At 43.4% G+C, this 15555-nt stretch overlaps 1 protein-coding gene across 4 annotated transcripts in view; it reads left to right on the top strand.

The window, feature by feature from the left end:
- Positions 1–13147, top strand: part of SLK (STE20 like kinase) — a 54138-nt gene extending 40991 nt beyond the window's left edge. For 3 of the 4 annotated variants that reach the window (XM_009908138.2, XM_054163854.1, XM_054163855.1), the window contains exons 13-19: positions 1519–1611; positions 4782–4911; positions 5157–5281; positions 6191–6379; positions 7967–8092; positions 10095–10208; positions 11231–13147. In XM_009908138.2, coding sequence (XP_009906440.2) covers positions 1519–1611; positions 4782–4911; positions 5157–5281; positions 6191–6379; positions 7967–8092; positions 10095–10208; positions 11231–11377 — 924 coding nt within the window. In that variant the 3' untranslated portion in view covers positions 11378–13147. The remainder of the gene's footprint in view (positions 1–1518; positions 1612–4781; positions 4912–5156; positions 5282–6190; positions 6380–7966; positions 8093–10094; positions 10209–11230) is intronic. The other variant, XM_054163853.1, reaches the window with a different exon arrangement.
- The last annotated feature ends 2408 nt before the right edge of the window (positions 13148–15555 follow it).

Genomic DNA, 15555 nt, shown 5'->3' with positions numbered 1-15555 from the left:
TTTTTCAACTCAAAAGCAAAAAGAAAGCCAGAATCAAAAAAGTGTGGGTAACCTAAAACCTTTTACAGTTCATTTCTTATGTGTCACACACTAAAGGCAAAATGAATGGCATTTGACAGTGACACCTTGTGCCGTGAATTTGCTTGCATCAGAGTGAGAGAAGGTGATGTGTTTTCCACGTAGGTTTTGCATCTTAAAAGCTGTCTTATTTCATATTCACATCAATTGTGTAGTGCTCGTTGGTATATCAGCGGCTCTAGAACTTGCTCCAGTAGTCTCTAGATTTCTTTAGAAATCTGTGCTGTCCATGCTTTTGCCTAGAATGATGCTGTAGTAGAAAGGTGCATACAAACCATGTATCTGAGTTGTGTTGCATTTGAACCGTATGCTCACGTGTAAATAACGATTGTTCTTCTTTTGCGGTACCTCTTGCATTTTTGAGTCTCTCTCTCTCTATTTTACTGGTGATTGGGTCCTACATGGGAAAGCGGGAAGAGTGTCACGTATTGCTCTGAGCTAAAAGCAGTTCTTTCATGGAAACAGGACTAGCATGTGGTGATTTGGACTCTGTTTTCTGATGATGCTTCCACTATTAAACAAACAGGCGTTTGTTTCTCGGTGCATCGTTTTAAAGCTTAAGAAGGCGATTTACAGTTTGCAGGGAAGTGCAGCTGGTGCTCTAAAACTCTGCCCATGCTACATTGGAGTGTGCAATGTTACTTTTTTATAATTCTTAAAAATGAATAAAACACATCAGCAAATTAACAGATTAATAGTCAGCTGATTTAGCCAGCTTATATTTAGACCCTTTCTGCTAATCTAGTCTAATTCACTTTGGACCGAAACACGTTCCATTCTTGCCTATGTGTCATGCAAAGTTGCCTGATAACACGCTTAGCTGTTGGTGGGTTTTGCCTTTAAATTCTTCACAACCCAACCCTTACAACCAATTCATTTTTTATTTGCTTGTATGATTGTTTTAAAGGCACTGCCTATGTAGATGTCATTTGTTGTTAGAGACACTGAAAATGGCATCTTACAAATTCCCCTTTGAGACAGGGTCAGAAATAGTTGGCTTTCAGTGGAAGTCATTTTAAACTTCCAACCATTTTTCACAGCTTTACCATGAGGTAAACATACTCTGTGGTCCTTTTGCTGTAGTGCTTCAAGAAAATACCACTTTTGCAGGTGGTGGTTTTCTTAACAATTGACTCCTCTAGCTGCTGCATGAAAGCGCAAGGGAGAGGCTGCCATGGCAGAGAGCACTGGGCAGCATTTGCATGCAAAAAAGGCTGGCATATACCTCCTTTCTGCGCCGCACTGGCATACATAAAGCGCCTATTGTTCCTTCTCTTCTCATTAAGCTCTTGTCACTAAGCTAACATCCCTGCCACTGAAGTAATGCATGCTTCCCAGTACCTCTAGCGCTTGACTTGCATGTCCTATGTTCACAGTAATGCTTGCTGTGGAGAAAAAGTGTTCTTTTCGCCACCTTCTGCATGCTTATATACACTGTAGGTTTTATGTGAAGTGGAGAAAGCACCAAAAGAGCTGAGAAAAGAGCTCATGAAACGCAAGAAAGAGGAGCTTGCACAAAGCCAGCATGCTCAGGTAACAACAGCAGCTTCAAGCTACTAAAATACAAAAGGCAGCAGTATTCACACAGCTTGATGATTTCACTTCTTGTTGTTGTTGAGTGAATATGGAACTTAACTCGGACTAACCCTCCGTACTGCTCTCTTCCTTTTGAGTACTCCCCTGTCACATCCCATAGAGTGTACTGGCTAGAAATGTAGGAGCAGCCATTTCCAGGTTTGTGCTGTTCCCTGTGACATTTTGTGTGCTCTATCGAAACTGAACAGCGTTTTTCAATGGCAAGTTTATGTACTGTGCTTTTATGAGTGGTAAGTACCCCATAGGTCCATCACATTCTAAAGGTTACAGTTAGAAGTGAATTTTGAACAACATGAGTGCAGGGGAGGAAAATGTACATAATATGTAAGCATGAGGCATCTTGTTCCTAGAGCAGAATGGATGGGGTAAAATGAAGTTATTTAAATGTCAAAGTGGAGGTGTGTGGAAACTTTGCAACCAATAATCTATAGTTTCACACCATCAGGTTTCCTGCTTTTATAGGACCCAGCTAGAAAGGGGGATGGTATTTTGGAAAACTACTGGCTTTGTGGAGGCCACAGCTTGTACAGAGTGAGTTTGCACCACAACAGAATAGGTTTGGATTGAGTGACTTAGAGACTGAAGGTTTATATGAGTGACCCTAATTGAGCGTGATGCCAGCTTTATTTGATTATGTGTTTAATTCATGAGGGAATTTCCCAGGGTAGCATGTGATGGAGTTGCAGCACTTTCCCTGTACCAAGGGTGTATGTCTGAAATTATTGGGGGAGCCTAGAAAAACTCCTGTATTTTCATAGTGTTTGTAATGCTTTAGCCTGTTTTCTTTGCTGGCTTCAATTTGTTGAAATAAGGGAGGTGAAGGAGACCGTTTTAAAGGTGAAGTATTCTTACTTGGAATGATAAGTGCTAGACAAGGTGCAGAGGTTTAGTTTTAGAGCATCTAGAACTTCTAGAACAGTGACTACTTTGATCAGGCCTGACATTTTGAATGCCTATTACTAACCTGCAACAGATCTTCTTTCTTCTATTGCTGTTTTAAAGAACATGGATATATTTCATTCTGTTCTGACATAGGAAGTAACATTGTATCCCACAGGGCGTTGCTCAGGTTATGATTCAGTCTTTTCAGTTGTCTTCATGTACACTTTTCAACGCACAAATGCAGGATGTAAGTCTTAAAATGCAAAACAACCTAAAGTTTTATCGCCCTGATTTTCCAGCTGTGTGTTTTCTCTTCGTGCTCATATGTGCTGATCAATAGCATTGCTGTTTCCAAACTAGTCAGCACAAATTTATGCAATTGTGCACTGTTCACAGTGAAAAAGATCACAATTTCAGTGGTTACCTCTGGGCGAGACACTGAAGCTTGACACCACTGCAGTGTAATACTGGTCTCTGGTGTTTAGTACTTGTTCAGCACATGTGAGAGGCAACGTGTGACTTCTGTGCCGTGTGTGCAGTGAAACCGTGTATTTTAAAGATGTCTGAGTTTGGTTTAAGGAATTTCTTGGGCAAAACCAAGTTGTCATTTTATAAAGGTGGACTGCCTCGCACTGTACCGTCTTTTAACCTGTTCACCATCCACTGTGGTCTTCAGTAAAGTCCATGACGTACTCTGTGTGAGACTTGAGTAGATGTGGGAAGTGGAAACGCTGGAGTGTTTTCTGAGACTGCCTGGTTTGTCTTATAGTGCTAGCAATTACAAAACTTCTTAAGATTTGCCATGTAGAAAGACCAGCAGTGAGGTTTAAATGACTGGGTAAAGCTCAAGCATAATTGCTTTTTGACCATGACTATACCAGAATGGCTTTCTCCCCACTCCCTCCAAACAAGAAATTCCATGCAAATCAAGCACCAGGTAAATTATGTGGCTGCACTCTCAGGATAATAAACTTGTCGTTTTCTTATCCTTTGTATCTAGAAAGGGAAACAGAAAGGCCTTCCTAGTTTTTTTATGCCCTTAGGTCTGTCACTGTCAACTTAACTCCACCTCTGGTTTTCTGTTACCTGTCACTAAGTGTAACCACTGTCAGCTGGGGGAGACAAAAACCTCATCTGGTCATAATAAAAAGCAGTTTTAAGGGGCCAGTCTTACATCAACTACCATAGGTTCAGTGAAAAAATAAAAATCAGTGCCTTAGGAGACCATTCCACCAATCCTCTGTAGCCCAGGACTGTTTCCCTGCCCCATCTCCCTTCCAATAGACCGTCTGTAACATTGCTTCATTAGGTATAACAGCAAATACTCCAGCTGCCCACCTTGGCTCTGGCAGGTCACTGCCATCATCCTTTCTTTTGAATTGAGATCATAGGAGGAACATCTGCTTTCATTTCTTGTTGTTCAAGACTGTGTGTGTGCATGCTTGCATGCTTGCAGATGCCTTTTTTAATGATTGCAAAGAGAAAGGCAATAGTATGGTCTTGGGGCATGGGAGGGGAATCCCCACTACTCCCTGCTTAAATGATGCAGCAGAGTGACTCTCCTTGGGTAATGGGAAGATGCAAGTGATATGGGGACTGCATCAGGCAGATGGCAAAGCTCTTTGGAAGGAGCCAGCTCAGCTCTGGTGTGACAAGCCTGCAAGTCCTGCAGAATATGCAGTTTCTGCAAGAGCTAGTGAGTGTCTTCATAGCAGTCTTGGAGAACTCCCAGCCTCTTTGCTTTCATGACAAGATAAATCACTTGAAATTGAGACAGAAATCTGAAAACCAACTGTGTAAAATAAACAGGCTTTAAGTAATCATCCAAAGCAAAACAACTATACACACTTCCATTTTCTTACATCCGTGAATAATTAACCCTTAATAAATGAGACTTCATACTGAGTACTTACTTTTGCTAGCTTTGAGCCTCCAGCTTGTTTTTGAGGAGAGACAAGAAATGGAATGAATTGCAGATTGCTGGCTAGTTTTGTTGCCTTTGGTCTTACTTCTGAAGGTATTATTTAAACATTCAATATGCTCTTACCTACTGTCTATGTAGAAAATACAAGAGATGTGATTTTATAGCTGAGGCACGTTAGCTCAAATTCTCGTAGGTGTATCTGTTTTCATATATAGCTAATGCTGAGAGAACTGGGAGTTTCACTAAAATGTAATGGGGTTAGAGGAACACAATTTCATTTACTTCTATTGGCTTTTACCAGGAGCAGGAATTTGTGCAGAAACAGCAACAGGAACTGGATGCATCTCTGAAGAAGATTATTCAGCAGCAGAAGACAGAACTAGCCACTATTGAGCGAGATTGCCTCAACAACAAACAGCAGCTCATGAGAGGTATCCAGCATCAGGCTCTCTCTTCAAAACCAGACATTTGTGTTGTGCTGCAATAACAAATAGCCTGCCCTAAATTTAAGAAACCAAAGGCTAGTCTTCATGACTTACCTGGAACTGCAATAAAAGCATCTGCTATGGAATAGCAGTGTTCTTGCATTGCACCTGTAGGCCACTTCTAACACAAGCTAGCAGATACATTAGCAAGTGTTGCACTCTCTGAACCGGACTTCCTCCTGTTTTCCCAGCTCGTGAAGCTGCAATCTGGGAGCTGGAAGAGCGACACCTACAAGAGAAGCACCAGCTCCTCAAACAGCAACTCAAAGATCAGTACTTCATGCAGAGACATCAGCTGCTGAAGAGGCATGAAAAAGTTAGTGTTGACTTTGATGCTTTCTTTTGTGTATGGTAATGTCCTTCTCTTACCGTCTTTACTTGGCAGCTGTTTGCTTGCACAGGCAAGACCCAGACAGCTGTTTTGAAGCTATGTTCTGTCTTAATCATCTTGCTTTAATAACTTAGGAGTATGCTGAAGGTTGTTTGATTCTTAAAGAAAAAAACCAAACACCCAGCCACAACAAACATCAGCCTTTCTCTATTAAAAATACCAAATTCTACTTACACACCAAAACCAATTCCAGTTTCTGTTCAGAGGAACCTGCTCATTAGCCAAATCATCCTGGAATTAAATGAGCAGAATGAACTGGATTAGGGTTTGGGCAAGGAGCTGACAACTGTCTCTTTGTAGCTAAATCCTATAAAAGCCCAGAACACAGCACTTACTGTCCACAAGGCATTCTGGGCTTTTACTGGAATACACTAAACAAGGCTAGTCAAATTTTTGAAAGTGTAAGCCCAGCAGAGAGATACTACAGGGATCTCCTTGCTGACAGCAGCATGCTCAGCCTCCACTGAAGGTTTCTGTAGGGTTTGGTTTATCCCCACGTGACTACTGCTTTTGCAAGAAACCAACCTTGCCCCACTGCAGCAGCAGAAGCTCAGTTCCACAAAAGGTTCTCTCCTCTGTATAACATAGAGTTTGAAAATGCAAATCAGGAGTTGAACACCCACTGGTAAAACAGGTGTGTGTTTGTATTAGTTAAGGGAGTTTTATGGGTTGGGCATGATCCAGAGTTCCCAGTAGCCCCCTCCCTGCTTCTCCCCATCAGTACCACTAGGGCTGGGACTGGTTTCCCTTGAAAGAAGCTGCCTCCAGCTGATGAAAGGCAGGCAGATCTTCTAACAGTTACTCTGTAACATTTCCATATGGTTCACGTTTTAGGAAACAGAGCAAATGCAGAGATACAATCAGCGCCTGATCGAGGAGCTGAAGAACAAGCACACGCAAGAGAGAGCCAGGCTGCCCAAGATCCAGCGGAGCGAGGCCAAGACTCGCATGGCTATGTTTAAGAAAAGTTTAAGAATCAATTCATTAGCCTCTCCAGACCAGGATCGTGAGAAAATTAAGCAGGTAATTAATAACACCAGGTTTGGTAGTGTAAAACCTTCATGCAGTGTCAGTGGGAGGGAGGGAGGGAGCTCACGGGTGGTGCACAACTGGTTTGATGCACTGGATGAGGTCGTAGGATGTTGTCTTCCCCTCTGCTCTGGTGAAACTTACCTGAAATGCTGGGTCTGGTCCTGGGCTTCCCAATACAACACACATGAATTTACTGGGGCAAGTCCCAGGAGGGGCCTTGAAGATGACTGAGGGACTGGTGGGTCTTGTTATAGAAGATGTTTAAAAAAGCCCTGAGATGCTTCAGCCTGGAGGAGAAAAGGCTCAGGGGAATCCTACCAGGTGTGTAAGTACTCAGTGGGAGGGACTAAAGAAGGTGAATCCAGACTCTTCTCAGTGGTGCCTGGTGACAGGATGGGAGGCAGTGGGCACAACTGAAATACAGGAAATCTAGTTCAAACAGGGAAATTCTTTTCTTGGTATGATAGTCAGGCAATGGAGTGGGTTGCCCAGAGAGGTTGTGGAGATGATCAGAACCCAAGCAGACACGTTTCTGCATAACCTGCTCTAGCTGACCCTGCTTTGGGCAGGTTGTTGATCTGCACAGATCCCTTCCCACTCGACCATTCAGTGATTCTATGAAATGCTTTTAAGAATACTTGATTTTTGTCCTTTTTTAAACTAAAACTGCAGGCATTCAGTCATTCTTTTAAAGGGAGTGTTGTGAAGGTGTTTAGAGGTTTGCTTTCTACTGATGCTTAAAAGCCCCAAGTCACCACTTCACATCACAGTATCACAGTATCACAGTATAACTAAGGTTGGAAGAGACCCCAAGGATCATCGAGTCCGACCTGTCTCGGTAGACCTCATGACTAGACCATGGCACCAAGTGCCACATCCAGTCTCCTCTTGAACACCTCCAGGGACGGTGACTCCACCACCTCCCTGGGCAGCACATTCCAATGACGAATGACTCGCTCAGTGAAGAACTTTCTCCTCACCTCGAGTCTAAACCTCCCCTGGCACAGCTTGAGACTGTGTCCCCTTGTTCTGGTGCTGGTTGCCTGGGAGAAAAGACCAACCCCTTCCTGGCTACAACCACCTTTCAGGTAGTTGTAGAGGGCAATGAGGTCACCCCTGATCCTTCCCCAGGCTAAACAATCCCAGCTCCCTCAGCCTCTCCTCGTAGGGCTTGTGCTCAAGGCCTCTCCCCAGCCTTGTTGCCCTTCTCTGGACACGTTCAAGTGTCTCGATGTCCTTCTTAAACTGAGGGGCCCAGAACTGGAGCCCTGGAAAAGAGAGTCCCCCACAGCTGTGTAACAGCAACCTTAGCTATCACTTATGTCACATAGCTTCAGAGGGAGATAATTTCAGGAGCTGGGAAGTGAAATGTGCTGTGTTTTCAGGAGCAACCAGAGTGCAGAGAAATGGAATGACAGACGAAAACTGTGAGGGCATTCCTTTCATAAGAGTTCTTACAAAGAAAGAATAAAGAAAATCCAGTTATTGTTTAAATCCTTTAAACCCATTCTTTTTTGTTACATATGTTGTACCTCGAGGCACATACAAACTGGTTGTTTTTATTATTTTTCTTTTCAGTTTGCTATTCAAGAAGAAAAGAGACAGAAAAATGAGAGACTGGCTCAGCATCAGAAGCACGAAAACCAAATGCGGGACCTTCAGTTGCAGTGTGAAGCAAACATCAGAGAACTGCATCAGTTACAGGTTAAAAATAGATGATACTAAATGAACGTGCAGTGGGAAGACTCAAGTTAATGACAGATGCAGGCAGAGCAGAAACACCTTTTCCTGCATTTTTGCTGATTGGTGTAGGCTTTTTCCTACTTGGCTTTCAAAGGCCTGCAGCATACTGCTTGACCAGATTCATAAACTTACATCAATTAAAGGGAAATCATTTTAAATGCAGGAAGAGCGTGAATCAGAATCAGATGAGCACCTCGAGACCATCAGTCAGGTTCCTACTGCTGTTTTCTGTAGGCAGCATTTCCTTTTAACCTGATTTTGCTGAAATGTCATCAATCAGAACAGAGGTAAATGGCACCAGGCACTACCCACAAAATGCTTGTGGCAGCGAGGTGGTTTTCACAAAGTGCAGGCTGCTGTTTGTACCTAAGCTTCTGGTAGGTGCTTAGAAGGAATGCTCTTCCTTGAAGCAGGGAGCTCATGGTGGGCATTTGTCTCTTGTGCAAAAGCTGCTGCTGTACACCAGAGCTCCTTCTCTGTTAAATCAGCTTTTCCATGTTTCAGGGACCCAAGGCATTTTTAAAGCATTAAATGATTACCTGCTGATAACCTTTGTTAGAGAAATCCTCTGGAGACCAATGAAGCCAGTTCTGCCCTATTCACTTTCTTGCATCCTGCAAAACCCATTCCTGTCTGTGCCACTAATACGCCTCAGTAAATCCCCAAGTACAGTGGGAGTGTTGTGAGAGTTTCAGCTCAAGTAAAATAGAGCAGATTAGGGCTACTCTGAGCTTCACTGAGAAAAATTGGGCCCTAGCTGCACTCCACATCTAGCCAAGTGCTTGTCATTTCCGTCCTCTGCCTCAGACCCGGTGGGGACTGGAACCCTGGAAACAAATAACACGGGGTTTAGAGACAGACATTGGCTGCTCTTAAAAATCAAGGATCTGATGTAGCCAAATACTTCATTTTTTTTCTTGCCATGCCTCAGAAGTCCTCTGAAAGTTAGGCAGATACATATGCACTTTACTGAGAGGAATGTGAAGCTGGTGTGTGGTTTGATTACTCTTTGGATGTGTCCAAAGAAGGGCCACAAGGGTGATCAGAGGGCTGGAGCACCTCTCCTATGGAGACAGAGTTGGAGCTATTCAGTCTGGAGAGGTGAAGGCTCCAAGGAGACCTTATTGTGGCCTACCAGTATCTTAAGGAGGTCTACAAGAAAGCTGGTGAGGGACTTTTTAGGATGTCAGGGAGTGATAGGACTAGGGGCAGTGGAGCAAAACTAGAAGTGGGTAGATTCAGATTGGATGTTAGGAAGAGATTCTTCACCATGAGGGTGGTGAGACACTGGAACAGGTTGCCCAATGAGGTGGTGGAAGCCTCAACCCTGGAAGTTTTTAAGGCCAGGCTGGATGTGGCTGTGAGCAACCTGCTGTAGTGTGAGGTGTCCCTGACCATGGCGGGGGGGGGTGGAAATAGATGATCCTTGAGGTCCCTTCCAGCCCTGACAGTTCTGTGATCCTGTGATTTTCCTTTCCATGGGGAATTCTGAGGCTGCTTCTACAAGCACATTTCTCTCCTCTCTAAGCCCCATTTGTTAGTCGCAGCTCCTTGGCACCAAGAGTTGAAATATTTCCAAAGAAGCTCCCTCCCCTTTAATGTAATTGATCTTTATAAATTATACAAACTGCCTTCAGAAAGCAGAGCAGAAATGCTGCATGACCTTGAAATGCATTATTAGGCAGTGAAACTGTTCTGAGTAACACTGTCAGCCGCTGCTTTAATGAGACTCAACAGTGTATTTGGATTTACAAGTATTTCTTACCTCAATTGGTTCTGATGGAGAGATCAGCTTTTGATAATGCAGCCTCCTAACATGCTTTTGTCTTGTAATTATTCACCTCACTATTTACAGGGAATAAGCTAATTAAAAAGAATTAGGACAACATATGTCGCTGCACAAATGTGGGGTTGCCTAATCTGAATTAGTTTTACATAAGGATTATCTTTATCTCGTTTCAAGAATGAAAAATGCCATCTACTGGTTGAGCACGAGACTCAGAAGCTAAAAGAGCTGGATGAAGAGCACAGCCAGGAGCTGAAGGAATGGAGAGAGAAATTGAGACCAAGGAAAAAGGTAAATCGGAGCAGTTTATGAGTCAGAAAATAACCGAGAGTTGGATCTATCAAACACAGACAATAGCAAAAGGATGGCAGAGGAGGAGAATGAAGCTGCTGTACAGAACTGCTGTAGGTCACTGAATAATCACAGCTGTTAGAAAATGGGCACATGCAGCAAAAGAAGCTTCTGCGTTATCAGCCCCTGATAACACCTGTAGCCAGGTGGGCATTGGTCTCTTCTCCCAGGCAACCAGCACCAGCACAAGAGGACACAGTCTCAAGCTGCACCAGGGGAGGTTTAGGCTGGAGGTTAGGAGGAAGTTCTTCACAGAAAGAGTGATTGGCCATTGGAATGTGCTGCCCAGGGAGGTAGTGGAGTCACCATCACTGGGGGTGTTTTAAGAGGAGACTGGATGGGGTGCTTGGTGCCATGGTTCAGTTGATTAGATGGTGTTGGGTGATAGGTTGGAACTTGATGATCTCAAAGGTCTTTTCCAACCTGGTTAATTCTAGTCTATTCTATTCTATTCTATTCCCTTGTGTGTTATCAGCCCCTCATGTGTGCTCTCAGCCTCTTACCATGCCCTCCCTTGCAAGCACTTGTGTGCATATTTGCACATAAAACTGACTAGCTGGAGGTGAGTCTGTGTTTAGGGAAGCATTTCAGAAGCCTTTTTTTTTTCAGAGGTTCAGAAGCTTTTAGAATTAACCAGGTTGGAAAAGACCTTTGAGATCATCCAGTTGGTTACTGCAGAAATGGAGTGCTAGATGACAGAGGAAGGGTGGTGGAGGTTGATCTTGGGGTTTGTATTTTATTTTGAAGTGATAAATACTCGATTTTCACCCCGCTCAGCGAGTGTCCCACAGGCAGATGATGTTCTTAGCTCGCTGTGCCTCAGCTGTCTTGCAGTGCTCAAACTGGTAGGCGAGTTGTGAGGCTTTCTTGGCGATGGTGCGTGAAGGGACAATATGCCACCAGTGTAAGGGGTTTCTTGTTCTTTTCCTTGTAACCCTGTGACAATCTGATTTTGGTTTTAGACCCTGGAGGAAGAATTTGCCAGAAAACTGCAGGAACAAGAGGTTTTCTTTAAAATGACTGGAGAGTCCGAATGCCTTAACCCTTCCACACAAAGCCGGATTTCCAAGTTCTACCCAATCCCCAGCCTTCACTCCACTGGCTCCTAACTCTGGGAACTGCTGTTAGGGTTGTTGGGGTTTTTTTCCATAATGGAATTCTCCATCCTCACTGTCTAACCTGACTTGATCTGTGGTGTACATCAAAGGACCTAGCGCTTTCTGTTTTCAGTGGAGACAATCAGTGTCACGATCGGTTTCTTCGCTTCCCTGAAGGGCAGGACAAAGTCGCTGCTGTACAACGGTGACGTGGTGTCCGTCAGATGTTTCAAGACCAAGCAAGGGGTTTTCTCTCGGTCTCAAAAAGTGTGTTACCTATGGGTTTGACTTTCAGCCTGAAATACCAATTATACTCTTTCTGATCACCCAAAAAACCCATCATGAAGCTTCTGGTGTGACCATTTAAACGGTGTAATGTTAGTTCTGCTGCTGGGGTTTTAAGTGTCTGACTTCTCCACGAGGGAATTCCACAACTCAGAACTGCTGGGAGGGGTTTAAATTTCTGTAAGGTTGAAGAGCTTCCTGGTAGCCAGGACTGAAGCTAATCACTCAGAACATGCCAATAAGCACAAAAATAACCCCTGATGTTTATAAACAGGGTCGGTAACAGCGAAAGCCTTTGCGACCTCTCTAGAAAGAAACCTCTGGCATAAATGAAGCTGAACTGATCTCCATGACCTATTTTGTCCATCAGTTCCATAACGAAACGGGGGTGCTAGTTTGATTACTACAGTGCCTGAAACACTTAGATAGGCTAATCCTGGCAACAGGGTGGTGTTTTGTCGCTCAGAAGGAACACAACTCCTTGGCGTTGTCGTTACTGTACAAACCCAGAAGATTTCTTGCTGCTACTGCCATTTTTTTTTGTTGTAAAATCCTCACCCTAAAATATTTTGCACTAAAAATATGTAAAGGTGAAAGAAATGCTAACTTTTAAGATGCACAGTTTATTATCCTCCTTAGGTGTTACAGGTGGGTTAGTTCTACAAATTGAACAGCCGTAGAATGTATTTTGCTAGGAAGCAGCCTGGTTTCTCTAACTGTCCCTGCAATGGGTGGAGCCATTTTTCTGTCCTTACCAAAGCCTGTTCATTTGAACTCCTTCAGAAGAGTGGAGCTGGGTGGTCATATTTATAAGCAACCATGGCTAACATCTGATTGGATTGGAAGTGGTAGATTGGATTTTCTATTCTTTTTTTTCCTTTGGGTTTTTTTTTTTTCCCCTTTTACTCCTTCTATTTTACAGAAAGATTTAAGTTAACTCTATAGACAAACTCCTTTATGAAGCTGGGGTTTCATGCTTTTGTGCTGCCATGTACTAACACAGGAGGGGTTTATTTTGCAAGTTCATAGATGTACAATAAGTTACATGCCTGACTGACCTGCAGTGGAAAAAAAGTCTGAACTTCTTCTGGTGTAGCTGGTAGGGAAATGCAACTGTATGAGGTCACTTTTACTGCACTCCTTTTGCTGGCTGGGTTTGAGTCGTATCAAGACAGTATTACAGGCTGGACTTGGGTATGCTGGAGTTCAATTTGTACAAAGCTCTTTGCTTTCTGTCATTTGAGGCCTGACTTTGTGGCCTCTTTGGTTATCAGCTGTAAAGGTTTTGTTTTGCTGGCTTGCATTAAGTGTGTGGCTGGTGCCCCAGTACACGACGTTCATTTCATGGGAGCAGTATTCATGCATGGGAATGAACTCCTTAATTAACACAGGACTTCACTCAGATGTGGTTGAAATCTTGGATGCTGAAATCCTTGGACCATGAACTGATACCTTCTCAATGAAGACACTTAATTTACAGCACAGTTAAAACAAAAAATAAATAAAAGTAATTGGAAAATGCATGTTTTAATTTAAATTTTGTAACTTTTTGATAGTAGAATTACTTTAATAGCTAGCCTTAAGTTTTTGGCATTTTATTCTCTGTCTGTGTATTGTGTACTGTTGTCAATTCACTTACCATATCTCTAGAATGTTACCTGTTGCTAAATGCAAAGTTCTTTGAATTGTTTACTTGGTAGGGTGAAAAATATCTTTGAAGGCCTTTTTTCTTTCTCAGCTCCACCATCACCAACTGACTGTTAGGAAAACTCCATTCAGTAATCTTCATCTCTGTATTTAACAGAATTTGCTTTGTGCAATTCCATACGAAGGAGGCTCAGTGCTTTATTGAGAGAGAAGACAGGGCAGGCAGATTTCCCTTCCTGGATTTTCTCTAACCTTTGTCCACATGAAGTCCTCAGAGGAAAATGTTCATCTTCTCCTTACATTTGTGGCAGTTTGAGTGGTAATGTTGTGGGTTTAAGAAACTGGGATGTCTTAACCATAGACTCCAGGGACTAGATAGGTCCAGGGCTGGACCAGAAAGTGTAATCTTTTGTTACTTCATTCCCAGCATGCCTGCATCTCCTCTTTGTAAACCCAAGATGGGTAACTTGCTGATAGACAGTGGCATCCTGTTTACCTCTAAGTCTTTTAGATCCTTCATTGGAAGATCCTTTCCACACAAGCTCCTGCAACCTGATCTCACTGTAAATTGTACAAACAAGTGACTGAGTCCTGTGATGGAGGGAGGGATCGAATGTAGGGATGGAAGCCTTTGTGGGTTCTTGCTCAGGTCTCCAGGTATGCAGCACCGTTAAGCAGTTGCAGCTTTGTGAACTGTGCTGAGATTTGATATCAAGCGTGAAAATGTTTGTCTGGGAGACAGCAGGAACTGGCAAGGGTATCTACACATTTAGACTGAAAAAACAAGGGCTTTAAGTATTGCAAGACAAGAGAGAGGTGTACAGCATTTATTGTGTCAGTATCAGGAAACTCAGTTCAAATTAATTTGGTCTCACACAGGCCTGGAAGAGGTCTGGGATACAAATCCAATCTCATGCCACCTCCCACCCCCGCTTCCTATTAGAAGCTCCATCTCCAAGGCAGTTAGGTGTATTTTCCTTAGACCACACAATGCACTTTGGCAGATCTCATTTTCCCCACCTGTCCTTCAAGACAACCACAAATCTATAGCCTTCCTGTTTTACTACACCGTAAATACTCTCCACAGGAATATGAGAAGAGGCAATCAGATGCATGAATTGGTTGTCCGCCTGTATTTACAACTCATTCTCACAAGCACCCTGCCTGCAGGCCCACAGCTTCTAAGATTCCCACCTCGTAACTTGTTCTTTCTGAGCTCTGGAAGCAGATCTTGGCACTTGCTAAGTGAGCTTTCTTGGGATTGGACCTTGTAAGTGGAGGAGCCAGCAGCTCTGCTTGCAGCCCAGCAGGTACTGGGACTCAGCTATTTGCAGGATTTGAGAGTCCTCCGCTGATGCAACACTGCCAGTAGCCCAGGGAGATCTTTGGCTACCAGAACTTCAGGTGGTCTTGCTCCCCTTGTTTTTTCATGAGGTTCTGCATCCTGAATAAATTCTGCATCTCAGCTGCGTGGGGCTGTCTGAGGAGAGGTTACCAGCCATGGAGAACATGGGCTGTGTCTCAGCCCTTGGCCTCCTGCACGCCCAGGGGAGCTTTGCTGTTTGGTGAAGGGGAGATGCTGCAGCATTTGTCCTTTCTGATTCCCATGCAGGGGAATTTGTTCTTTTTGCAGGCACTCTGCTGTCTCAGCTGAATACTTGAGAAGCATATATGGCATGAAAAGATACACTATTGAGGTTGTTACGATTGACTAGATAGATCCTGATTTACTAACGCCTTCAAAAGGAAAACCTTGACTTGACACCCGAACTCAGAGTCAGTACTGTGCTGTCCTGATGCATGACACCTGAACTCAGAGTCAGTACTGTGCTGTCCTGATGTATGGTGCTCACTCAAAGTGATTTTTTTCACAACCTTCCAAAGCTGCATCCTTTTTTCCCCCTTTTCCCCAGCAGATGATTTAAGCTAATATCCTTTAAAAATGAAATGAATGGGTATTCAATATCCAATCAATCGCATGGCTAAAAAATGTATTCTTCTATCCCAGAGAATTTTCTCTGGGATAACTCCAGGATACTGTTTTTTTAGTTCCTCCTTTAAAAGGCTGAAGCTTAGCACCTTAACTAAGACAGGGCCAAGTAATGCATGAATGTGATGACTTTCATCACGCCACAGTGTCTTTATAGATGACTGCATTATCACAAGGGAAGTCCAGGTTGATTCTCCAACCTGAGAATGTGTCTATCTTGCAAGTATTTCAGGGGTGCTTTGGTGTAGGAAAGATTTGAATAAGGGGT

The sequence above is a fragment of the Dryobates pubescens genome, chromosome 8 (assembly GCF_014839835.1).
Source record: "Dryobates pubescens isolate bDryPub1 chromosome 8, bDryPub1.pri, whole genome shotgun sequence".
In the NCBI taxonomy this organism is placed as follows: Eukaryota; Metazoa; Chordata; class Aves; order Piciformes; family Picidae; genus Dryobates; species Dryobates pubescens.
This window is presented reverse-complemented; position numbering and strand designations above follow the sequence as displayed.